This window comes from Ursus americanus, chromosome 10 (assembly GCF_024610735.1).
Source record: "Ursus americanus isolate L20-20 chromosome 10, mUrsAme1.1.p, whole genome shotgun sequence".
Classification (NCBI taxonomy): domain Eukaryota; kingdom Metazoa; phylum Chordata; class Mammalia; order Carnivora; family Ursidae; genus Ursus; species Ursus americanus.
Window position 1 is genome coordinate 27,650,172 of NC_142136.1, and position 26,760 is coordinate 27,676,931.

A 26,760-nucleotide genomic window follows, 5' to 3' on the forward strand; every position below is an offset into this window, starting at 1 on the left:
GAATAGATACTGTTGAGAAACCATTGAGTGGATAAAGATTGCTTTTCTTTGTTCTTGAATATTGTAGCTATAGAAATACCTTTTGTATTCGCCTCTGTTGAGAGAAATCAGTATTTAAAAGTGTCACCTTTTTTCTTTTCTTTTTTTTTTGGGTAAATTCCTAAATGCATTTTAACCTAAAGTTTCAGGAAGAGTCTTTGGTGGATGACTCATTACTTCAAGATGATGATGAAGAAGAAGAGGACAATGAATCTCGTTCTTGGAGAAGATGATTTGACTGATCATTGATCTGCATATGCTAGAACTCTACCTGTGTTTCATTAGTATAATCTAATGTACTTTTACATATTTGTAAAAAACAATTTTTTGGTAAAATGTGATGAAGATGGATTTCAGAAATAGACGAAAGAGAAGAAAACTACCTTCTGATCCTGTATTTTGAAAGATTGATGTTTGCATTTTATTTCAGTAAACAATTGCTAAAGACATCACACTAGAAACATATGCAATGTTTTTATTACATACTTCTACTGAACATTACGGAATTCTTTGGGTTCTTTGTAATTTAATGAATAGGTCTAAAAACTTACGACCAATACTTGTTATAACTTAGAGGATTTTGTTTTACTCCAAATAAGGAATGAATTTGCATTTAAAATCTTAATGAATGTTTTCAAAAATGAATAGATAACATAGTACTCTAACTAAAGTCTCGAAGTTATGTATTCATAATATTACATAGTAGTACGCTTAGGCTTTACTATGTATTAGCCTTTTGTTGGACTTGTGTATGTATTTTACCATATGGGTTTTAATGATAACGGTGTATGACTGCTTTGCATATGAGTCCTTATGCATTCAGATGTTAAAAATAAAGTGGAATGGTCTCTTGAAAAGAAAAGAAAAGGAAAAAAAAAAAAAAAATGACAAAAAAAAAAACCCCACGAAGGCCAAGACAATGTTCCTTGATTTTAAAAAAGGAAAAAAAAAGAAAAGAAAAAAAAATTAAAATAAATAGACCATTCCAGATGGTGATCTACCCTTCCCCCCAATTATCACAAAAGGAGCTATAATCACTAACTTATTAATAATGGTTACTGGTACCTTTACAATAATGTACAATCCAATGTTAAAGATTTATACCACTTCAGTTTGGTTTGATCCTATAAATTTTCAACAGATGTCTTAAAATTTAAAAGCAGGCTGATTAGTTTGGAACCAGACTTCAAGTAGAGCTAACATTTGGTGAATAAGAAAACATCACATTACATTTTGGATGTATGAAAGAAAACTTGACCATTTGAAGATGTATGAATAAAGAAATGTACTATAGATACTACTTTAGGAAAACACTGTTTGGTAAGTGTTCCAGTCTGATATTTTAAGTGTGCATTTCCTATACTTGTATAAAAATCTTTGACATTTGCAACAGTATTGTGATTTTTAAGTGGATTTCTCTGGCAAATGAACGTGATCGTTGAAAGTTGATACAGCAGTTTCAGGAAATAAATGCATTCTTTGTAGAATGAGGGGGTGGGAGATTACATATTTATCTTTCAAAATTCATCGTTTCAGTTGCAAGTGTTTCTGCCCTTCCTGAGATTATAGTGATTATATTCAGTGTCACATTAAAAAAAAAAATCACTTTCTTCCCGTACTGGGGTCCTCACAGTCACAAACTGTAATTCCAACACCATAATCCTCTGTCAGTGGGGTAACTAATGGATGCTGTTCCTCTTTTATTTTTTCCTCCCACACTTAGGATTAAAGTTGTATATATGTTTTTGATGGTAATACTATTTCATAGGAATGTTTTGGCTTGCAGTTGGTACGTGTATTAATATTTAAAATTTCAAAATCGATTTCTTTTGTCAAAATAGTGACTTTACTCAAAAACTTCTTTACTTAGATCTATGATATATTTTTATGTAGTCTCTTGTATGTTGACTGTGCTATTCTGATTCATTAGGTAAGTTTGTTTTCTTTTCTTTTTAGTAGTCGTGAAAGGTGCCAAATTGGCAGAGGCTCACGTTTCTTCTCTTTACACCAAACAGGTATTATAAAGAAAGAAAATCTTTCAAAGGCCAGTTAAATCTCCATGCTGATTTTTGGCTTTATAATTTGACTAGTGAATTTTAGCCTGATTTTTAAAAATTATTGTAAAATTCCATTATAATGTAACAGAAATTACCTCCTACTTATTTAAATCCATAAATAGCTTATCAGTTTCCCTAGTCCTAAATTCTCTAGTAACCTAAAATTAAAATGTTTTAAGCCATGTTGCTTTGAATGAATGAGAAAACAAGTGTGTTTCAATTTTGTCCCAAAGAATGAGGATTCAATATTACAGACATTCATTAGGTTCATGATTACATTTTTATTATCATTAAGATGATTTTAACTATAAAAATACTTAATTGCTATTGGATTTTTGAAATTAATGAATATGCTTATAAATACTAGTACTCTGCACATACTTTCATGTGTCCTGATTTTAAAACTTAAGGTATCCCTTTGAGGCAGTTGCTAATTCCCATTTTACAGATAAGGAAACTTAGGCTAATAGAGATGGAGTGACTTGCCCAAAGTCACAGCGAGTGAGTGAAAGGACTAGGTTTGAATACAGGCATTCTGATTTCAGTGCCAACTTTTTTTTTTTTAGAAAAACTCTACATTGCTACTCCTTCCTAATAATTATTGATTGAGCATGAGATTGTTTTCGCAGTAAATGTGGTAGTTCTTGCACAAAGTTGGTAGACTTCTTGGTCATTAGCCAGTTTATACCTTTACCTTCCCTTCTAATACAGCACTTTGTTCATATCTCTGTTACAGTACTTATGTTGTAATATAATTTATCTGGTTTATATGTCTGTCTTCCCCACTAAATTACAAGCTCCTCTAGGAAGGGGACCATGTCTTATTCATCTTTTTATCTCTAGTGATTATCACAAAGCCTGGCTCATAGTGGGCACTCAGATGTTTGTTGGATGAATTAATGAATGAATGCATATTTAAATCTCCAATAATGGAGTGACAATTACCTCCCTTGTTAATTCTTATCAATTTTTCAAAAATCTCTCCTGAAGGTCTTCTCAGTTATTGAGACCATTTTGCTAAACAGTTGAACAGTTAGGGTATTGCAAGAGTGGGGTTACAAATACTGGTGGAGGAATATACATGTAGTCTTAATGGAATTTCCACAGCAATTAAGTAAGACAATAATTTGGAGTATTAAATGTTGCAGTCAGTTTCAGGAGTAAACTAGCCTTTATTTTCTGTCAGTGTGTAAGAATAGAAATGCCAAGAGCCACCAATCTAGTCCATCCCACTAATTGTTTTATATCCAAAGATGACCTAGCATAGAGCTACCAGGTAAGAGTTAAGAGATTTAGCTTTTGGTCCCAGTTCTGCAGCTAACTCTGGCCTTAGACAAGTCTCTTAACTTATCCAGGGGTGTTTCCTTGTCTGTAAAATGAAAGGGGTTGGACTAGATGATCTTAAGGTCCCTTTCACACTTGTAGTTTCCTTGGTAGTATATTTGATCTAAAACAATTTAATATACCTGTACCAGTTCTCCCTACCTGTTGATATCATTGTTGTTTCTGTCGTCCTATTAATGGAAACAACTTAGATTTGGTTATAATAATCTGTATTAATATGTCTTGGTACAGTTTTGTACATAGTGTTCCCAAATGCTTGCTTTTGCTGGCACAAAATTCATTTAACCTCTAAAGTATAGCTAAACTTCCCTATTGACTAGACTTTCCCGTTCTACTTACAACTTTTCCTTTTGCTTCTAAACTCAAAATCTTAAAACTCTTTCCTGTTAGAATATGCTCCCTAAAACTTGAAACACATTTTTAATTCTACAATTCTCCCAACAAGTTCTTTGCTTTAGTATAGATCTGGGCTGAGTTTGAAGTGAAAAAAGGATCAGAGCAATGTAGGTAGCTGCTACTTACAAGAAAAAAAAATGAGAGAAATGTATATTATTGGTTAAAAGATTGATTAGGATTACCTCAAGGGATGGTTGAGTTGTCATTTTGCATATTTCACTCAATATTTTATGTCTACTTAAGCAGTGTTGTTTAAATGTTATTGAATAATTGTTAAGATTTTAAAATTTAATTTTAGTATTTAATTGATGCCCAGCTATTTAATGAAATCATGTTGCAGGAATGGGAGAGTATTCCATAGCTCTTGTTTTATTGTAATACGATCAAGTGTATCAACCAGTAGTTTACTATAAAGACAAAACTTCAGTGTTCTAGGCTGATTACCTGTAGAAAGTATGGCTGAGCTTAATTGTAGGAAATTTCCTGTGACTAGAACTGTTTTATGGGGACTGTATTTCCAATCTTACTTGGAAAACTAATCATTGGCTCTAAGGGTTACATAAGAAAGCAAAACAGTTGCTTGTTTGGTATGTTGAAATATCAATGGTTATTTTAGAGTGTTATACAAACTTTACCAATTTATATTTTCTTTTTTTCTTCCCCATATACATTATGTGAACCAGTTGTAGAAAATTAGTTTTAGTCCTTCTAGAATTTGTAGAAATATTTATAAACTTTTTTTCTTCCCTTACACAAAAATCTTTTAATCTTTTAAAACAAAAACGTCCTGCATGAAATTCTAGTTAATTAAATTAGTTCACTTTTTGGTCTTTTTTCTCAGGGCTTTTATTCTTCTAAAGCCCTACAAATTAAAACAAAAATTTAGGATTAAATCATCAGTGAATGATGTTTGTAAGGCAGAGAGAAAATTTCCTTTTCCCAGATCTCAGGAATTACCTTGTTCTAGCTAACTTCTTGAACTGGCTAGTTGCTCTAAGGTATGTATACAGGCTTTTAGAGGAGAGTAGGTTTTTTTCCCCCCTCGCTCCCTCTCTCATCATTATATACCTATCAGATGACAAGAGATTATCTTCCAAACTTGCTACCTAAAAGTTCTAAGAAAGAAATCTTGGTGAAATGACTGCCATTCTATTTTCTAATAAAACATCATACTTGGTTAGTAGAAAAGTTCTGAATTTGGTAAATAACTTTCTTGCAGTTTATCAGTAATATGTATTCATTACGTAGTGTAATTGAAATCATTTTTTTGTTTTACTTTTTTTTGTTATCAATTTATTACTTGTTCCTAATTCCTCCCTCCCTATTACTTTATTTCATCCATCCACTTAACTTCCCATCATCCAAAGTTAGTCTTCCTTTGTATACTAAGTAGCACTGTCTCATTCTGATGTGTTCCTTTTTATTTTTGGTTGTTTAATCATTGTGCTTAGTACAGAATTTTATGTCCTATAGTATAATTAAAGAATGAAATTGTTATCACATGGGAGTTTAAGGAAATTAGATACACCTCACAATTACTTTGAAATCATTGGGAAATTTAAGAAAAGTGTTCTTGCTTTTATTTTTATATACACTATCTTGGAATTTGTTCATGATTTCTTAAAGTTACTTTGCCTACGCACACTTTAACAGTTGACTGTCTTGTCAGTTACTGCATTTCCTGAACAGAAATTGTGGATCACAGCCGTGTTGTAGCACTGTGATCTTTGTGGCATAATGTTTTAAGGAAGCATGATGCAGAGAGGTTTTGTTAAAATCATTTAACCCAAAGCTTATTCTTTGTCAGATTTGTCTGCAACTTTGGTTTTGATTCCTTTCTCAAGTAGATTTTTTTTTTAATGTTTAGAAAAGTTGGAGATCAATTTATGGTGTGATTCAGTTTTCAGATTTATTTACTATTTTCAAAGTTTTTTTTAATAGTCTTCTCTTTTTCCAGCAGAGAGAGATCATCATTGCCTGAATTTAGCTTTGTGACTACAACAGCAAGACCTGTTCCTGTCTGGAGACGACTGTTATAATATCATCCTATCATTTTATGTTTGCTCTTTATCAATTTGAATAGATGTTTACATGTACTATAATTCATATTTTGTCTTTTCACAGTTCTCTAATTGCTACATCTGAGTCCAGAAGTATGTCTGAGTGTGTGCTTTGTCTGACCTTGCTCTTACCTTAAACGTCTTCTCCCCTTACTTTATAGCCATTTATTTTTTAAACATTAAGAAGGAAAAAGACCTCTTGGCTCCCTAATATAAGTTCAGTCTCAGCCAAGTTGAAAATTGTGTCTAGGAAATCTGTAAAGCCATGATACTGTGTTCATTAGCATGAACAATTTAGAATGAAGAAAATGATTAAAAAGTTAAGCATGGGTCTGTTTTTAATTTTTCTGGGTTTTAGGATGCATTTCTGGGGTTAGGGTAGTCACTTAAATAATTTTGAACAGATGCTAAAATACTTTTTTATACACTGTAATAATTTGCCTATTTCTTCTAAATATACTTAACTGAAATTGTTGCCAAGGCCACTTACCCAAATAATTTTTTCAAAAATTTCTTAGCTCTTCAAAACCAACGAGGAGAAGAATTTTTTTTTCAAGTAATACAGGATGATCTGTGGATTATAAATATTGAGAAATGTCTATTAAATGTCTAATTTACACAGTTGTTCCATATTTTCCTCACTTGCAATCAAGACATCAAAGACAATCTTAAAAGCAAGGGGAAATTGTGTTGTGTGTCTAACATTGTTAAAGACTATAGTTTTCCTGTCTTAAAAGGTGTATGTTCATAATATTTATAAGCAGTATGGCTTAGAATTATTTATAAAGAGCGTGATTAAATCTTATCCTAAATATTCACCCCAAATACCCTTTTTGTAATGAGCATCATATAAAGAAGCTTTTGGAAAATTAATTTCTGAGTATTCCTTCATAGATTCTCATGAGGCATCTGAGAAGTTTGGAAGTTATACTTTATTAGAAAAGTCCAAATTATACTTGATTCTATTCACCCTTGTTTTTTAGTTTCATTCAGCCATGCTCATATTTTCACATTTTTTTTGTGCGCAAAGTTGACTATTCTGCAAACACTTCTTTTTCTTGAGTGTGCAGTGCATTTGTCTTCATGGAAAATAAAAAGAATGAACACATCAATCATAATGTAAATTATTTTGATCCACATTAGTTGACAATAGCTTGGTTAATATTAGGCTTGTGTTTAAAGGAAAAGTACATATTTTGGAAGGTCTTCTAATATAATTATGACCTAATAGCCTACAGGGCATTTTTAAAATTAGACTTCTGTTTTAGTTCACATTTGCAAACTAGCATATAACCACAAGGAATTCAAAGATACTTTCCCAGATGAGTTCAGTATTTTTTCTTTTCAAGGAAGGAAGATTCTCTTCCCCCATGATAGTGATTTTTCTTACTAGGTTAGAAACCCAAAGAACATAGTCTGAAGAGACCATACTTGTTAACAGTTTTGATTGGTTCTTGGATGTGGACCACATACCAGCACCCTCAACTTTACTTTGTCATCTTTCTTTTTCTTTCCCTTGCTTTTAAATTAAAAACAAAATAAAGCAAAACAAAATTAAACATGCCATTGGGAATCAGAAGTCGAGATGATTTGATTCTCATTAAGATCATTGTGCTTTTTGAAAATTTCTGTGAGAGCCAATAGGTCAGTTACATATTTAAATTCCTATATGTTGATTAATTAAAGAGAAGGATTTTCATCATTTCATTTTCCTGAATAGGATTCTCATGGAGCTATGTGTAGATAACTGTACAGAATCACTTTTGTGTAATTGAATGAAGTGGTTTACCTCTGCATGATTGCATTATGGAAGCCTTTTATATATCTTTATATTTTTCAATATACTTAGATTTTACACTATTAGCTCTAGTCATGGCTATATTTGTTTTTTTTTAAATAGAGTTTATAAATATTTATGCTCAAAATACAGATCAACTAAATATTTTTGGTCTTGTTTACAAGATAAATAATACTTTAAAGTGATGCAGCCCCTCAAGTGTCTTAGGAAAAACGTTATTGGTGCTAAAAAACCTTTCAATATCATTTTTGAACCTGTTATCTAGATTTTGCTAGGCTTTAATGTATGATCACTTGTGACTTACTCTAATCTAGCAGCATAATTATAAAAGTTGTCTGTGGTGAGTCAGGTAAAGAGCCCAGCCCGTTAGAAACACCCCATAATTTAAAGATATGATACAGAATTACAGTATACTTATTTGTGCCCAGCTTCCAAAAAAGAAAATAGTTTCTTCTGTTTGTCGTTAGCTCTTTTGATAGGAGGAACTTTAATCTGGCTAGAATTAAAAAAAAAAAATGATACATTCAGCATGGCTCAGTTTTCCCAGATTTCAAGTGGAAAACTTTTCTTGTCCTAAAATAATGGTGTAATCCTGCTCTGCTTCAAATTCCCATCTTTCTTTTACTGAACAGGAGGCAGGGTAATTCTTACATATTAATAGAACATTTGATGAGTTGTAAAGGGATGTATTATTTACGTTGTACAAGTTTTGCATTGATATGTAGATTGTTTTCTACATCTAGAAAACTTCATTCCAGCACCTTAGTGAATGTTCTTAAGATACAATTTTTAAGTATCAGCAAAGCATTCATAGATGTTTACTTTTGATTCTCAGAATCCTGAACCTGTTTTGGGTCTGATATTACTTCAGAACATGTTATCTGGCACAAGATTTCCTTTAATAAGTGGTTTAGTTTTACTCAAGTTCTGTGGATTGTTGAACCTAAAAACACCAAAGGAGTCTTTTCTTGTCTGGAGACTGGATTGTTCCAGTTTTTAATACCTGTGCCCATAAGTATCCCATTTCACGAATGTGTGTTGGCATGGGGAAAAAATTCCCTGCTCTTTGAGTGGAGCGAAAGTAATTGGTTAAGCTGTAGCAGCTTTTTTTTTTGTTGTTTATTTTTCAAAGTGATAATAAAACTTGAACTGAAAAAGGTAAAACTTGAACTAGAAAACTACTCTTGTATGCTTAGAATGTTTATAGTATTACATGTTTATGTGGGGTTGTCAACATTTTTATTATTTATAGTTGAATTATGTTGTTTTGTTTGTTAAATATCCATAATGTTTATTATTTTTATATTTTGAAAATTTTTTAAATAAAATAGTCTTACTAAAAACAGTTGTTAACTTTTTAAAATTGTTCTGCATCTTGCATCAATTATATTAATATGGAATAGAAAGAAAAATTTGCAGCCCTCAGGTGTTGCACAGTTGAGGATTCTGAAAATATAACTACAAGTGGCTCCAGGTTGCCTCTTCCCATCTCTACCCTCCATTCCCACTTTAAATTGTTCTAAGTTGCCTTTGGTACCAATGTGTTATTGGCCTAATGACTCCTTTTCTAACACATATACAAATCCTCCATACCCTCCTTCTCCCTAATTCCTGCCTCTTTACTGTTAGGATTTGTCTCTATTCTATTTGGGGGCCAGAATGTTTCTCCTTATCATGAGTAATAGAGATAAAATACCATTGTGATGTCAAAGAAAGGCTGCCATATAGTCTTAAGTGAAATTCGGTGTAAACTGAATGTCAACCTCCAAAGCCATTGAAAGTTTCCAGCACCTCCCTCTGTAATTTTCAGTTTTCATCTCAGTGTTTGTTTTCCTGATCTGATTTGACCTGTTTTTCCTGCATTCAGCATGCTCATTTCATATTTAATTTCACTGAATGATAAATATTGCAATATTTGTGTTTTTTTGTTTTCATTGCAGATATACCTTCTATCATCTATAACGTGGGTTAAATAAGCTTGGTAATAACCTGTCTTCCACTTGTGACACTGCTTCTACAAGAAAATACATTATCATCTCAAAGTGCATAAGTCTCGATAAAAATCTAGTTAAATCTGGTTATGAAATAGTAGAGGACTTTGGTTAATAATGATGTACTGGGTAAAATTATTTTTAAAACATGCCTTACATAATATATACTTTACATATCCAGCCCCTGTGGAATATTTGCAGATTGAGCATATTGTCAACCTTTACTTAACCTGAAAAAATATTTCTGCATGAAGTATGAATGAATTTGGTCTTAAAAAATTTTTTTTTAAAAATCACGTGTAATATTGTAGAAAAGCTAGAAATTAAAAAGGGTAATAGCCTGTGATTTATAAATGATCACAGAACATTTGAAAATGGGATTATATAATGTATACTGTTTTGTAGTCTTTCTTCATTTATGGTAATAGGTTGATAGCATTTTTTTAAAGCCCCTCCAGTTATAGATGAGTCGTAATGTATTGAATCATTATTTTGGGTGTGTAGGGCCTACCTTTCCGTTCTTTATTTTAATATAAATGATGCTGTGCCCTCGAATATCTTTGATTATTCCTTCAAGATATATTCTCCCAAAACTGGGTTAAAGTATACTTGTTTTTAAAACTCATGATACATTTTCAGTTTGATCTTTTACAAAGCAGAGATGTATAAACATGTAGGTACTTTCATAATTTAGCTTTGGAAAACAGCATAAATTTGGTTTTTTGCATGTGTTAAAACTGAATTTATATTCATATTTTAACAGGAACCAAATTATGCTTAATAGAATAGTTCAGTTCTGATGCAATAGTGACATTATTATTAGTATTTTCACAATATGTTGTTGCCAGGATTTTGTATACCATACCAAATTTTTTTTGTAGTCTCATAACTAGTCTATTGAAAGGTAAGACAGATAATCTTTACCTTTATTAAATAAGATAAATGGCAGAATCAGGACTGGAATTTCCATTTCTCAATACTACAAGCACTAGAAGAATACACAAAGACCACATAATTTATAGCAGTGACACACTCCACATATTTTTTTATTTCAACTTTCCAAACTGCTTTTCTTCAGGAAAACGATTTTTCCCCCATGAAATTCATGAACGTTTGTTCCTGAAACATAAAGCATGGAATAGACTGAAAGAAGGAAATTACATAGAGATGGGAAGATGATGGGTTCTGTATATGTCCTAAGCAAAAAAAAGAAAAAAGAAAATTGAAAAGATAACCCATTTTCTTGGGAAGAATAAAATCCCTTGCAAACCATGAACATTTTCCTGAGCTATTTACGTAATGGTGATGTTTTATCTAATATTTAATACACTATATTGTATGACATTAATTCCAGTATTTGAGGGTTTGCAGTGTTGTGGCAGAGTTTTCTTGCCAGTCTTTGATTCATCTTTTTGAAACCTAGAATATGTTATTGAAGTATGCAAGAATGCACTTTGTGTTTAGTGCTATGAGAGCCATGATTCTGATTATCTAAAATGTAGTATGCAGTGTATTTGTTTTGAGGATTTTGAATTTAAGAAATGGAGTTAATGAAAAGACTTCTGACTTCAAGAAGAATAGAGTACAAGTTACAAAGTCAGCTTTTAAGACCTCCCATGTTTTTGAAAGGTTTTTAATGTTAAAATGTTCCTTATTCCAAAGCTCTCATTTAAATCAAAAATTTCAAGACGTTACCATCCTATTTTTTTTTAAAGTAATATCTATGACTTAAGACGTCATGGTCATCACTTTTCATTAGAAGTTGATGTTAGGAAGAAATACTTAGAGATGTCTGCAATTGTGGAGTTAGAAATGGATAGCAGTCAAATTTGTACTAAGTTTAATGCAGTATTTAGTTTTTGTGTGATAAGTCTAGTAGGTAATATGCCAATTTCACATTTTATTTTTTTTTATCAAGTTAATATTCAGAGTTAACAGAAATTAAAGAATGATAGAAAAGAAGATCTCTGGCACTTAGCAATTGTCATATCTGAATGAGGTAAGAATTTAAACATCAAACAGGTAACTTAAAAATATTCTTTGAGTACTGATCTGATTGTTAGCCATGATAACCCTCACATATGTCATATTTGTAATACTAAATGGATGAAAACTACATATATTGAAAACAAAATAGCATCCTAACCAACAGTTCTTTGGTTAACCTAGAGTAGGTTTTTAAATTTTGTTTTATCAAGGTATCCATTGAGAAAGAGGAGAGAATCCTCAAATTAGGGGGTACTCACAAAAGAATAGAGCCTTCTAAGGTGCTGAAGATGGGGAGACTAGATTCAGTCCTGCATTTGTGAAAGTTCTAATTGAAAGAAACAGCCTATAAGCAAGTAATGCATTTGTATTTTTGGTTTATCCCCCCAACTGATAAGCTTTATTGAGCATCATGTATTAAAAGAAAATTTATTAAAAGTACACATCCGGGGCACCTGAGGGGCTCAGTCAGTTAAGTGTCTGACTCTTGATCTCAGCTCAGGTCTTGATCTCAGGGTTGTGGGTTCAAGCCCTGTGTTGGGCTCTGTGCTGGGCATGGAACCTACCTAAAAAGATATATTAAAAACATGCATCCAAGAGTATATTTATACAGGGTCTCTCTTCCGTTCCTCATGGGGAAGCACTCAATATAGGGGTGATGACAGCAACCTGAATGGGTTCTAAGGTATCCCCCCTCCAAAAAAAAGACCCACCTTTTTTATCTGCCACAAGAGCACCTCAGCGCAATTTATGTTACCACATAAAGCATAAGCCACACCATTCAGACCTAATGCCCAGCCAAGTTCAATTTCCTAAGATTTTCACTGTGCTGTATACTTGTGTAACCTACCTGTGATTGCTCTTGCCCAGTAGGAACTGGGAATTTTCCAAAAGGTGAACACTTAGGGCCTTCCTGTGTGCAGTTCTAGCTATGGCTTACTAAGAATCATAAACACAGAGGAGTAATATTTTTTTCCATATACTAACATCGAACACTTGGGAGACTGAAATTTAAAATACAATGCTAGTTACAACCATACATTAAAAAAAAAAAAAGATATACCTAAATGTTTATCTAACCATGTACAGGACTTGTATGCTAAAAACTACAAAATGCCAATAATAAAAGAAGACCTAAATAAATGGAGAGTTGGAGTTCATGGATTGGAAAACCCAACATAATAAATGTGTTCATTCTCCAAATTCATACACAGGTTTAATATAATACTTACAAAATCCCAATTTTTAAATAGATAACAAGATTACCCTAAAAATTATATGGAAAGGCAAAAGAATCAGTACAATTTTTAAAAAGATGAGTAAAAGGAATCCAGTTTCCAGACAAAGCTAATCAAGACTGTATTTATAATGGAGGGATCTTCATGGGAATGATAAACACATGGATCAATGGAACAGAATAGAGATCTCCTAAAGATGGACACAACTATGCTGAACTGATTTTTGACAGGGTACAAAAACAATTGAATGTAGGAAATAAAATCTTCAAATGATACTGGAACAATTGGCATCCATTGGCAAAAACAAGCACCCCTCTCCATGACCTAAGACTCACACCTCACTCAACAATTAACTCAAAATGGATCAAGGATTTAAACGTAAAACTATAAAACTTGTAGGAAAAAGAAAAATCTGTGGGATCTAGGGCTAGACAAAAGTTCTTAAACTTGACACCAAAAGTATGGTCTATACAACACGATAAATGGGACTTCATCAAAATTTAAAATTTGCTCTGTGAAAGAATCTGTTAACGAGGATAATATAAGCCACCAAGTGGGCAAAATTTGCAAACCACATCTAGTATGTGTCAGCACTGATATCTAGAATATATAATTCTTAAAAGCTCAACAATAAAAAGCAAACAATCCAACTAGTACATGGGCAAAAGACATTTCAACAAAGATAATATTCAGGTGGCAGGTAAACACATGAAAAGATATTCCACATCCTCTGCTGTTAGGGAAGTGGAAATTAAAACCACTATAAGATGTCCTTACACACCATCAGAATGGCCACAGAAAAAGTGACCAAACCAAATGCTGGCCAGGATGCGTAGAAACTGGATTGCTCATTGAGGCACCTGGGTGGCTCAGTAGCTTAAGTGTCCACTCTTGATTTCGGCTCAAGTCATGATCTCAGGGTCCTGAGATCCAGACCTGCACAAGGCTCAGCACTGGGTGTGCAGCCTGCTTAAGAGTCTTTCCCTCTGCTTTTGCCCCCCTCTCTCTAAAAAAATTTTAAAAAAAGAAACTGGATCACTCATAGATAGCTGGTGGGAATGTTAAATTGTATAGTCTGGAAAACAGTGTGGCAGTTTCTTAAATAGCTAAACATGCAACTATCATATCAACCAGCAGTTATACTCCTGGGCATTTAACTTATTTTCACACAAATACCTGTATATAAATGTTCACAATAATAAACCACTGGAAGTAATCTACCTGTCTTCCAAAGGGTGAATGATTAATCTGATAACATTCATTCCATGAAATACTGCTCAGCATTAAAAACAAAAAAAAAAAACCCAAAACCACATTATTGATACATGCCACACCTTGGATGAATTTCCAGAGACTATGCTGCATGGAAAAAAAAAAAAAAAGCCAATCCCAAAAGGCTACTTACTGTGTGATTCCATTTATATAACATTCTTAAAATGACAAAATTATAAAGATGGGGAACAGATTAGTAGCTTCCAGGTGTTATGGAGGTGGTGGATGTGAATGTAAAAGGACAACATGAGAGATCTTAAGGTAATGGAAATATTCTGCATCTTGGCTATCAGTAGGTGGTTGTTACATTGTACTATAGTTTTTGCAAGATATTACCATTGGAGGAAATTTGGTAAAGGATACACGAGATCTTTATTTCTTACAACTGCATGTGAATTTAAATTATCTCAAAAAGCTTAAATTGAGAAAAAAGTAAAGGCAGAGTAACATCTAGTTCCATCTTAGGGCACAATCTGGGGAAATGTCTTGGAAAGATGTATGCTTCTCATAAAGAATAAAGTCCTGAGAGCAAATACTTGATGTATATAAAAGGAATCAATTCAGTTTGCACACTTAGAAATTTCTGGAAGTACTGCAGACTTACTTCTCCCACTGGTTACCCACCCCGTGCCAGTAAATGAAGTAGTTCTGCATACATGGTGACTCTTTTGTTTTTCCCATCAGCATTGCTGCCTGAAAGAGACTTCATATTGAGAAATGGCAGAGCTCACCTATGAAAAGGTGGGTGAAGATTAAAACAACTGATGCTCACCTTGTTTTCCCTGCCCTTTACCGTAGTTCATGGGAGGGAGGGGGTTTGAAATCATTCAAAAGAGAAGTATAAAGGAAATGAACCTGGCCTATTGATGTCAGGAAATTCTTCCCACAAAAAGTGATCTTTTAGTTGAGATCTGAAAGCTGAGCAGGAGCTTACTAGAGGGAGAGCATATTCTTGAGGAACGAACAGTTTTGTGCAAAAATACCATACACAAACAAAATATGGTGTATTTGAGGACAAAAAGAAGCCCAATGCAACTGCAATGCAGTGGTAAACAATTTGAGAATTATTTAGTTACAGAAATTTTAATCTATAGGTGAGAATGAGATTCCTAGAGATCGCATACACGAGTGAGGAGGTCTACATTTAATCCAGATAATGTAGGCAGATTCTGCAAAGGCGAATTAGGACAGCCAAAGTGGTAGGAACAAAACCAGGAATGGTGGTAAAAATAGGGGCCAAAAAAAAAAAAGGTTTAGGAAGGAGGTGGTGATAAAGTGTCAAATGTTAAAGGGCAAAGTAAGATGAAACGTGAGAAATGTCCGTTGGATTTTAGGATAAGGAAGTCATTGACTCTCAAATATGCTTTTGTCTGTCTTGTTTTGTTTTGCTTATTTTTTAATGATGGAAATGGGAGCCAAAATGGATGGGCTAAAAAGTAAAAGGAAGGTAAGGATATAGAAACAGAGTATGGGCAGGTTTTTTGAGATTTTTAAGGGTAGAAGAAAGATTAGGAGTTTGCAAGGCAAGTGGGATAAAGGGAGGCCATAAAATCATGTTTAAATCTTTACAGAAAAATCCTTATAAGAAGGTAGAATGAACAATAATGATAAGTTTAAAGTGCCCAAAAACATGGAATAAGAAGAAATCCAAAGCACATTTAGAACTGCCTTTAGAAGGTAATAGAGACAAGGAGAGGAGGAAAATTTCATGTTTTTAGAAAGTTTGGTAGTAGAATTCAAAGAATTTCCATTAGATGACTCCAGTTTTCTTTGCAGCTTCTTAGGAATATCATTTGCTGCATGGCCTCCACCCTATAAATGGTGAATAGCATCTCCGCTCCACCTTTATCATCTTTCCCAGTTATACCTGAGCATTCCCCAAATATCTAGCCTTAACTAGTACTCTCTCATTCTTCCACACCAGACTCAACTGGACCCTTCACCACAGTCTCTACTGCCAATCACAGTGGCCTCTGTTAAAACACTGCTTTACTGGATACATCCAAACCTCACAGTGTCCCTCTCCCCTACCCACACCACACCTTCAGGGCAGAAAGCTGCACTGCAGTCTGAGGAAGTCTATGATCCTTCTTCAACTCATCAATCTTTGTTCCTGGGACCCAATGCATAGCATCTTTTAACACAGCTCCTTTTATTTCTTGCCCTCTCAAGCCAGTGAGTAAACAAATATCTTGCCATCCCTTTTATAATCCTTTACTGCTCTATCTATTCTCCTGAAATTTAGGGGGAAGAAGTTCCCATAAACATCAATTAATGAAAATAAATACTGAGAGGAGTGGCCAGGAACATGAAGCAATTGGAATGTAAAGGCTTTTAAAAGAAATAGAAACTAGGATAGAAGGAGTCTGGAAAGAAACAAGGCTCAGAGCATGGTAAGAACTTTGAACTTCATCCTGAGATGTTGGAGTGGGGGGCATTGAATGGTTTGAAAGTTCAGAAGAAAGAAGGGGATGGAGTAGAAGGAAAACAGAGATGAGGACAAGGAAATGTGAAGTGATTATTTTTGCAGTGATGAGGAGGATATACTGGAGGCAGGAAGGATATTGGGCATAACAAAGGCAGAGACTCCAGGTTTCTAAGCTGAGCAACAAGGTCAGTGGTCATGTCATACCCTGAGTTGGGCCAGTGGGATTGGGAGCAAGTTTGTAGGACAAAAAAGGGAATTGAATTCTTGTCTGACATGTTGAGCTTCAGGGCCTTGTGGGATATCAAAATGGAATATCCTGCAGGCAGATGTCTGCTATCTGAAGAGTAGGAGAGGAGTCTGGGATGCAGATACAAGTCTAAGCACCATATACACTACATGAGTGAGATTCCCCAGTGAGGACATGTAGCATGCAAAGTGGTAAGGCTAAGGATGGTAAACCCCAGTATTTGCAAGGGCTAGAGGAGTGGGTACCCCTGAAGTAGATGAGAAAGAGTTGCTAGAAAAAAGACCTAACTGAAAGGATGTCACAAAAGCCAGTGAAGGAGAGAACATCACATTTGGGGGCTTGATAAAATAAGAAGTCAATAAGATCAAGGTGGAAAGGACCAGTGGATTTACCAATTCAAAAGTCCACAGCAATTTCATAGAAGGAGAAGTCAGACTGATGTTTGTTGGAGACTGAATGCAGGAAATTCAAAGCAGAAGGCAAAATTTAGTATGGTAGCTTAAAGACTTTGCTGGATAAAGGAAAGGTCTATATTTTATAGACTGAAGGAAAAGAATCAATGGGAAGGAGGAGATTAAGAATGTAAGAAAAGTTGTTTATAACTGATAGATATTTCAGGGTGCACCATGGAAAGGGAGGACAGAATGAGTTGTGAGAACGTGATAGAGTATGCTAGAACATGGTCACCACAGCCTGATCATTTGAGGACGGCTTAAGTGCGATGTGGCCAACAGAAATGCATGGAACTAATGGGAATTTTAAGTCAATTTTAATAGAAAGTTCTTTTGCTCAGAACTCGGGGCAGCTGTGACCTGCTGGGGTATGTGGATCGCTGTTTTCACCCAATCCCTAGAAATCTTAACACAACTGGAATACAGTAATTTCTATTTACAAAATGTAAGTAACTTGCTCATAATAAGCACCTAAATGTTTGTAAAATAAATGGATTAGGTTGCCCTGGATTTTTCTGGGGGAAGGGAGAAGGAAAACTATAAAATAAAAAAAGGTGTAGGAAGGGATATTGAGGAGAGAGAGAATCCTAGGGAAGAAAAGTATAACAACAAAGCCTAGTACCAGAATAAAAACACCCAGTGTAAGGGAAAAGACGTTTGTTTATGCTTGCTGCAAGTAAAAGAAAAATGTTCTTTTTCCCCTCTGAACTATTTGTTTCCTTCAGTGACTATATCTTAGTGCCAGGGTAATGAAAATCAGAGTTGGTACTTTGGTTCCTGCCACTACTTCCTAAAGACAACCAACATAAGGTGTCTGGAGTAGGGAGATGGAGCACCTGGGTTTACAGAAACTATGTAACCTCAAGCAAATAATTTACAGTGCCAATCTCAGTCTTCTCATATGTAAAATGGAGTTAAAATTGGAGAAAATCCGATGAAATTATGTGGATTAAGGCTTTTTTGGGAAATGGTAATGGCTCAATGGATTCATAATTATTTGAAAGGCTCAGGAAGTGGAAAATATTTCCTGTGGGTTCCATATCTTAAGAAAAAGGAGAGGCCCAGATAGTGTTAAGGAAAACGGATGCAGTGTAGTTCCACCATCCACTCCCAGGGCCTTATTCAGAAATATGAATTGGATTTACCCTCAGACCTGGTCTGCTTTAGATATAGAGAATCCTGGGGAAGGCTCTTCATTTCCCCTTCTGCAGTCCACCTGCTTCTAATATACTCTGAAACCCTAATCTAAAGAGGTATGGCAGCTGTGGAAAAATGAGAGTTGAGCTCTTTGAGTTGCAGAGAACTCAGGCTGCTTCAAGTACCGTCCTATGAGCTCAATGTCTTGGGGAAAACTGGCTTCAGAGGTATATATGGCCTGGAATTCCAAAATTATTCAACGTTGAAAACAATCACTCTGTGCCTCTTTTTCCATAGTATCTCAGGCTTCTCTGTGTCTCTACTCCATTCTGCTCTCTCTACTAGCTAGAAACTCTTTTCTGTACTTTCCAGTATACACTTTTGGGGAGATTTTCTAATTAGCTAAATAAATGCACTCTGTTGTCCTATATTAATCAGCTATTGCAAATACAACAGCAGCAACAACAAAGAAAAAAACCCCACAGATGTGCAAGGAAACAAACAAACAAAAAAAAATCCCAGTGGCTTGCAATAAGCCTTTAGTATCCTGCATGTCCACAGGTTGATGGTGATTCCACTGATCTAGAACTGGGGTCACCTGGGAAGTTTTGCATGAGGCTACGGGTTGACATTAGTTCTCTTTCATATATGTTCATTCTGGGGCCCAGGCTGAAGGAGAAGCAGCTTCCTGGGCATTCTCTTCTCATGGAGGATAATTGAACAAGTCATGCCTCTTGAAACCTCAGTATGGCACATTGTCACCTCTACCCATATTTCATCAGCTTAAGCAAGGCACATAACCAAAGCCACCAATATGGTAGTAAATATACTCTTCTTACTCTAATAAAGCAATGTCACATGGGAAAGAGCATGGGTGTAGAATTCTAAAACAGGAGTTACGAAGAATTGTAAACAAAGATTCAAAGTTTGTCCCAGACAACTATAATCTATGTGTGCATCAGGTGCCCACTCTCATCTAATCTTTGGCTGTACTTAACAAAAGTCTGCTGAGTAGAGCAGCCCACAGTGAAAAAAGGTCCATGGGTGAAACCCCTAGTGTGTGAACACTAGGAAAGGTGTCCATAGCATGCGAGAATAGAGAATAGAGGGGAATGGATAGCCCTCATTCATAATATTTTCCCATGAATTCGTTTCAAAAGTAAAGGTTAGTAAGTATGGAGGTACGTTTGTTGGAATGAATGAGTTATGAATCAAAAGAAATGAAGTTATGAAGCCTCAAATAGTTGAGTCTTAATACAAATAACTACAGGCAGTCTTTGCTGTAGACTACCCCAATGTACATGAATTTCACTTGCCACAGTTTACTTAAATAACACCAGTCCCACACCACTATGATTTAAAATCAGTTACCACAGTATATTAACTGTGAGTGCTTAAAGTATAAACTTCACCACTAGCTCTTAAGTCCAGAAATCACTGTGTAAATAAGAGATGTGCATCATGATCGGTGAACAATCACATTGCTTCTTTCAAAGTCTGTCTGTGATTGGTCACTGTGCATCTTTTATTCAGTTCACACATGTGTAGCAAAGCATGTCATTGTGTTGCCTTCTTGTCTCCCAGTGATAAATTCATGTAACAGTTTATAGAAATGGGTAATGGAGTGTTAGTTACACCAGCTTAAAAGTGATAGAGGTGGTCATTGTTCTTTCAAGAGCAAAGAATAGAACAGAACAGATAGCTGTCAGGGAAGAGGGACTGACTCACAGCTGGTGCTTGGATTTCTAAGAGGATCACACAGCTGATCCTGAAAGTGATAAAAGATGCTGGAAGGATAGATACAGACCTGAAGTAGGAGCATCTCTTTTCCCTTTCTTACCCTGGTAGTCTTCCAACAGCTCCTCCCATTGGCAGTTAGTCTAGGAAATGTAGTTTGCAGATACACAATCAAAGCCAGAGGTAGAAGGGTTGGACTGGGTCTGAGAAGCACTAGGTTAGTACCTGTAATAGCTGCCATCACTATTTCTCCTAGGGATTGTTGCAAAAATAAGATTGCTAATGCTTTGCTTTGATACCTCAGATCTCTGAAGAGGCATGTCTACAGGGCCACTGTCATAAGTCGGCTATCCTTATAAGTCATGCATTGAAATAAATGGAAACATGTTGCCCAAATATCAACCAGAGGTCAGTGACAACCACTTTTTCTTGGTCCACAAGAATCAGACATTCCCCCGACCCCAAAATTATCATTGTTATTTGCTAATAGTTTATTTCATTTCTTCCTCAAATGGCTAACCTTTGTGTGATTCCATGTCTAAGAACTTAGTTTGTCTTCTTTTATCTATTCTCAGGCTGTGGGGTTGCTTTTTCTTTACTCTCTTTCTTATTTGCCTCTCTACTTCCGGTAATGAGGTATCCTGGGTGTTGATTCTTTGAGAGTATTTTTCAGTTTGCTACTCAAAGAAAAAGAGTCTAAGGAATCTGAGATTTTAATTTATTTCAGCTTTCTCGGTTTCTTTCTTATACCCTTGTTGGCCCACTGGGAAGAAACAAGTCCACCCCTTTGGAGAATTTGAAGCTTATGCTCTGGAAAAGAAAACAATGGCTTGTACTTACTTCTTAATATATTTTTTGTTTTCTTTTACATATGCTCTTTTACACATAATAAGCATTTATGTATGATAAAGATAGACAACTACAGCATTTGGGCTATTTAAAAAATTACTATTATGAAGTTCTGGGCTCCTATCTGACACCTACTTGTACTGGTGGCAGTGACACCTGAGTGGAAGAGGATAATGTGAATATACAGAGAAACTTTAAAAATTACTAGTTGGACAACCATTTGAGAAACTAATATAGATGATAAGTCTTGCTTATATTCTAATTTCCATAGATATTTTTTCAAATATGTCTTTGCTATCCTAAGAAGCTATAAGAAAGATACCAGTTAAACTGACTGTGCTGCTTTTCATTGTATTTTTTTGTGTTTACTGCTTTTTATGGCAAATATGGCAAAATAATTTAGTGTGTTTATTCCAGTGAGCTGGACTAAGCTGTTCTGAGTTTTGAAAAACTATGCCTCCATGGCTTTAAGGGAAGATTGTTTTGGTACAAAATACCAATTGAGGTCTGGTGACACTATTGGTTGAGAAATACTAAGTGGAGATTCTAAACCATTATATATAATGTAAAATCTAATATATAACACACATGCACATATAATAAAACTAACATTTTCTATGAAGTATTCATTCCTATTGATCAACTATAGAAACAAGAAGTGTATTCTACTGGAAAGAGTCTAAGATGATAAGGTTTGGTTCAGCCTTTACTACTAATTAGCTTTGTGACCTATGCAAAGCCATTTAACCTCTCTGGGACTCACTTTGCTTATCTGTAATAAGAGAGAATAAACCAAGAATGACAAGCAGGATTCATCTTGACCACTAACTCCGGAGAGCAGTATGTTTGTTAAGTGCTGAGTTGAGAATTCTAAGGCTGAGTCTGGGCTTAATGAGAAGGAGTGCCATGATCGATTAGTGCTGTCTGCTATGGGTGCAGGAGGTGGAGAGCGGCACTGGGAGTGCCATATATTAGCTGTCTCCCTACACTAGATTACCTCCAAGGCCACTTGTACTATGCCATATAATTCAAGTTATTCATCACTTAAATTTAGGTTTATAAACATAAAGCAAACTGGAAAAACAAATCTTGAGATTCCCTGATCTAAATATGGATTTTGGAAAAATACTTTTTCCTTTTGGAAACAGGAATGAAAAGGAACTTTCTGCCAGAACTTTTGAAAGAGTTTTAAAATAATGTAAATTTATCTCCCATCACTCTTCCATTCTCTCATGAAATATTTATTGAGTACCAACTTTGAAATTGACACAGTGCTGCATGTTGAATATTTGCTGAATTGAATTGAAATGGGGGATTGAAAGATGAATAGACACAGCCCTTACTCTTGTGGAGTTCATGGCCCAGTGGAGAAGTCATACATCCTAGCAGGTAATTCCAATACAACATGTTAAATGCTATAATGGTCTTATGAAGCTCAAAAAATGAAATGGCTAACTTTGTGTCAAGGAGTTGCTGCAGGTTCTATAGAGATGACATCTGAGCTGAGTGTTAATGGATGAATAAAAATTTGTCTGGTGGAGAAGGATAGTTTAGGTGTGTTGGGACTTTTGAAAAAGAGTTTCTCCCCATGAATTATTTATATTTTGCAAGTTATTTTGGTTAAGATGGAGTCTAGAAAATTGAAATATAATTGTTAATGAGGGTTCTGATATTTGTTTAAGAAACTTTAGTCAAATGATGCAGGCCTGGACATTTAATTTGAACTGCCTGAGAGAGGAGGGATGAGACATTTCAGATGGAAGTTTAAATATCTGTGGATGGTAACACCAGGAAACAGCTTGGAAGCAGAGAGGACAGAACTGTGCTGATCAAAACTGGATATTCAGAGAGAATGGAAGAAGGCACACTAGCTGGGAAGGGGGCTGAGGATTGAAGAGGTTTAAGAGGGAATTTGTGTAAGGGTTTGGAAAGGGGTGGCCTGAAATCGAAAGGACCTAGCTTCTCTAGGAAAATAAGGTTGGAAATGGTACCTCATGCTGGAAAATGGCAGCAAGGTAAAGTATGAAGTTATGAGAATCATCGTCAAGGGTCAGGTGAACAAGAGGAGTCAGTTGCCAGAAGAAAGGTTATGTGGAGCCCAGGGAAAGAAGCTGATTGTGTACTAGTGGGTGAAGATTTCATTTTTAATATGTATAAACTATGCCCTACCCCAAAATAGAAAAAAATACTCCATAGATCATAATTGTTGCTGGGGAAAAATGGGGAAAATCTCAGATAAGGGACCTTCTTGGAGGGAAGAGTCAGATCTCAACTCTTTGTCCTTCTGAGCTATTGAAAAGTTGGGGAGAAGCTAGGGTGGACTAGACCATAAGCTTCCCTGACAAACTTGAATGTCGTTTGGAGGTTGCTGATGTTCTGAGTTGTGACTTTGTGTTGGCATGCCTGATAGATAGAGTTAGCGGCTGGATTTGCTTCTTAAGCTGTGTGTTCCTATTTTGGCAGCAGGTGAGCCTCACTAGTATCATGATTGACTTACAGTGATGTCCAAGCCCTCACCTGATGAGACTGGCTATGAGGCAGAGCAGCCTGCATTTACCCACTGAAAAAGCACTTTTATAGATCAAACAGCAGGCCTTTTGTTGTTCTGAAAGGATAATGAATAAAAATGTGGCTCAGGTTGTGAATGACATAGAGTGGGTCCGGTGTTTGCCACATACAACTGAGATTTGTGGGAGTATATATGTAACTTTAGTCACATGGCACACTTTTGGGGAAGGCACTCAATGAACTGATCATTTTCTAGTACATTCAGAGAACTAGTTAAGCAGCCTGCATCAGAGCTCCCACTCCTTTCTTCTCACAGTGAGGCATAATAAACACTATTGGCTGGCAAAGCTAGGGGAAATCGACTTGGGTTTCAATTTAGGCACATTATTTTCTGGCTGGGAATTGTGTCTGTGGTGTGTGTATTGAATTTTGGTAAATTTTTTTTCTTGCTAATTTTTTTGTAAACTAAAAGCAAATTTCATGGCCGTAGTGAGATTTCCTTACTATGTAAAAAGTGCTTTATTCTTCTTTAGAAAGCTATTAGGCAGAATCTACTAAAGCTATATCATATTAAAATATACACGCAGAGGCAATGACCCAGCAATCCCACTCCAAAGTATATACTCCATGGAAATAAAATTATATATGCAGCAAAGTGTAAATGTGCAGGAATGTTCATAGCAACAAACCAAGTGTTTATCAATAGTAGAATATTTTGTACATACAATGGAATACTATGCAATGAAAAAGTATAAACTGCACTTATACAACACAGATAAATGCCCCAAACACAATATTGAGTAAAGAAGTCAAACATTCCCACCTTCCCAAAAAAGAAGTCAGACCAGAAGAGTAGATTTTGTATGGTTTGTTTTGTATGAATTTCAGGAACAGGTAAAAGAAATTTGTGCTGACAGAATTCAAAAGAGTGTTTACATTTGAAGGGTTAATGACCAAGAAGGGACATATCGAGGGCTTCCGCAGTCTGGTAATGTTCCATTTCTTGATCTTGATGGTGGTTACATAGGTGTGTTTACTTCGTAAAATGTCAATATATACACTTATGATTTGTGCACTTTTTTGCATATATATGTTTTTATATCCATAAAAAAATTTTAAGAGGTTTATTTAGTAATAAATGTTTCATTTATATTATTCTAGTCTTGTAAAGATAGGTTTAATTATTTCTTCTTAGCATATTAAGGTCAAGTCTTTTGTACAAGAATTGGTACTTTTATTCTGTTGTTTTTGTTAAATACATATGTGTAGCAATTAATATTTTCTGAATTTTATGACATTTTCTACAGTGGTTAACCTTCTGGTAAACAACTGAATTTTAAGAGGTGGGCTAAGGGAACAAATTATGTCAAAGTTTCCTACAGAGTGGAAAATTTTCTCTTAGCTAATAGCATTGATTGGGACAAATTATGTTTTCAGTTTATGTATTTTCTTCAGTATAAGTATTACGTAGCTCATATAAACGTGGTTTGTCTTTGTTACCATCTTTTTTGTTTTTTAAAGATTTTATTTATTTATTTGACAGAGATAGAGACAGCCAGTGAGAGAGGGAACACAAGCAGGGGGAGTGGGAGAGGAAGAAGCAGGCTCATAGCAGAGGAGCCTGATGTGGGGCTGGATCCCATAACGCCGGGATCACGCCCTGAGCCGAAGGCAGACGCTTAACCGCTGTGCCACCCAGGCGCTCCTGTTACCATCTTTCCTTTCTGTGTTTCTTCCTATTGTATGGGATTGCTTGGTATCCTCCCTTTTTATGAAGAGAATTTCAGATTATATTTTCCCTTTCTGTATGTATTTATCCATAAAGTACATATGTATGGGCTTTTTCTGTCTTTTTGTCTTATATCATTGATATCTTCCCAGAAAGCTCTGTGCATGTGTATATGTGTAGTGAAAATAGAGAAATTGAAGTCAGAGGTTGAAAGGAACCGAGGACCTTAGTTCACATCCCAGTTTTCAGATAGGAGACTCTACCTTCTGAGAAATTTAGTGCTGTAAAATGTTCTATTAAGAACTTGCAGAGATGCTAAAATTACAAGACCTACGTGAAGCAAATGAGATAACAAGCTCTTATGTTTTTTTCAGCCCTTTCGGCTTGATAGAATCATTAACTGTTAGTACTGGTTGGGCAGCATGCAGACAGCCTGCAGCTTCATGGAAATGTCACTCACAGTCTCCTAGGTGCTGGTGATTGTCTCCACGGCTCTAGGCGTGAAGGAGACACCACCCCGAACCTCCAGCTCTCTGCAGAGAGACAGTACAAGGTGAACTGCCTGGGCCACCTTTGCAGAAAGGGAGCCCCTGCCTTGCTGGAGATGGATGCCCTTTAAGAAGAAAGCTGCGATGTCTTGGATTTTCTTCCACTATGCTCCGCTTTTAAATTTTTAAACTTTCCTTCAGTCCTAAGGGCTGTGGTATAAGAACATAGCTTTCCAATCTTATCTATTTTCCAGTGTAGGATAAACATGTTGGGTTTAGTTAAATTATGAATGCTGATAATATTCATTTGGTACAATTTATATTCTTCTTTTATCTTTTTATTTTTGACAGTTTAGGCTGGGGCATAAAGCATAATTATATTCTTGGCATCCTCCCTTAGAAGTTTTAAATCAGTTCATGAGGCTTTCAGCTCGGCTCCTGTCATTTATCCATCAGCATTCAGTCCACTTAATCCCGGCCTCTCAGCTGAGCAGCCCTAGCCCCTGTTGTGAGTGATTGGCCTGCTCCAGTGCTCCCAGCTTCTCCTGTCACATCGCATTTGCATAAAAGAGGACAGATAACCAAATTTGAGCACACAAATGAAAATGCTAAGCGCTAAACCTGTCACAGTTGTTGTTCAACTAATTGTGAAAAATTTGATTTGCTCGCCTTTCACTGTTTGTCATGTGGACCCCCTTCTCAAATGTGCCTTGGCTTCTGCCTCTGTATATGTAGCTTTTAAACTCTTGAGCACAAGCAGCCCACCCTGGGGATTACTTACCTCTCCTACCAGCTTTTAATGTTGGCTCATCTTCTTGACTAAATTAGGCCACCATGGCAAACAAACACATAATTAAAAACCCAGGAAAGACAACTGCAGTTGCACTTCTTAAATTGATTTTTACAATGCTGGTGTATGCCTCTGTATGTTCTTCCATTTGATAATTTTATTTCTTTATATAACCTCTGGTAGGAGAAAATTGAGGATGGGTGCTGTAGCAAGC

At 35.4% G+C, this 26,760-nt stretch overlaps 1 protein-coding gene across 17 annotated transcripts in view; it reads left to right on the forward strand.

Annotated features, from left to right (window-relative positions):
• RBM26 (RNA binding motif protein 26) overlaps window positions 1–12,125 on the forward strand; it is an 89,203-nt gene extending 77,078 nt beyond the window's left edge. For 12 of the 17 annotated variants that reach the window (XM_087865056.1, XM_087865051.1, XM_045810962.2 and 9 more), the window contains 2 exons: window positions 183–2,054; window positions 5,794–12,125. In XM_087865056.1, coding sequence (XP_087721182.1) covers window positions 183–288 — 106 coding nt within the window. In that variant the 3' untranslated portion in view covers window positions 289–2,054; window positions 5,794–12,125. The remainder of the gene's footprint in view (window positions 1–182; window positions 2,055–5,793) is intronic. The other 5 variants (XM_087865052.1, XM_087865054.1, XM_087865053.1 and 2 more) reach the window with 5 other exon arrangements.
• The last annotated feature ends 14,635 nt before the right edge of the window (window positions 12,126–26,760 follow it).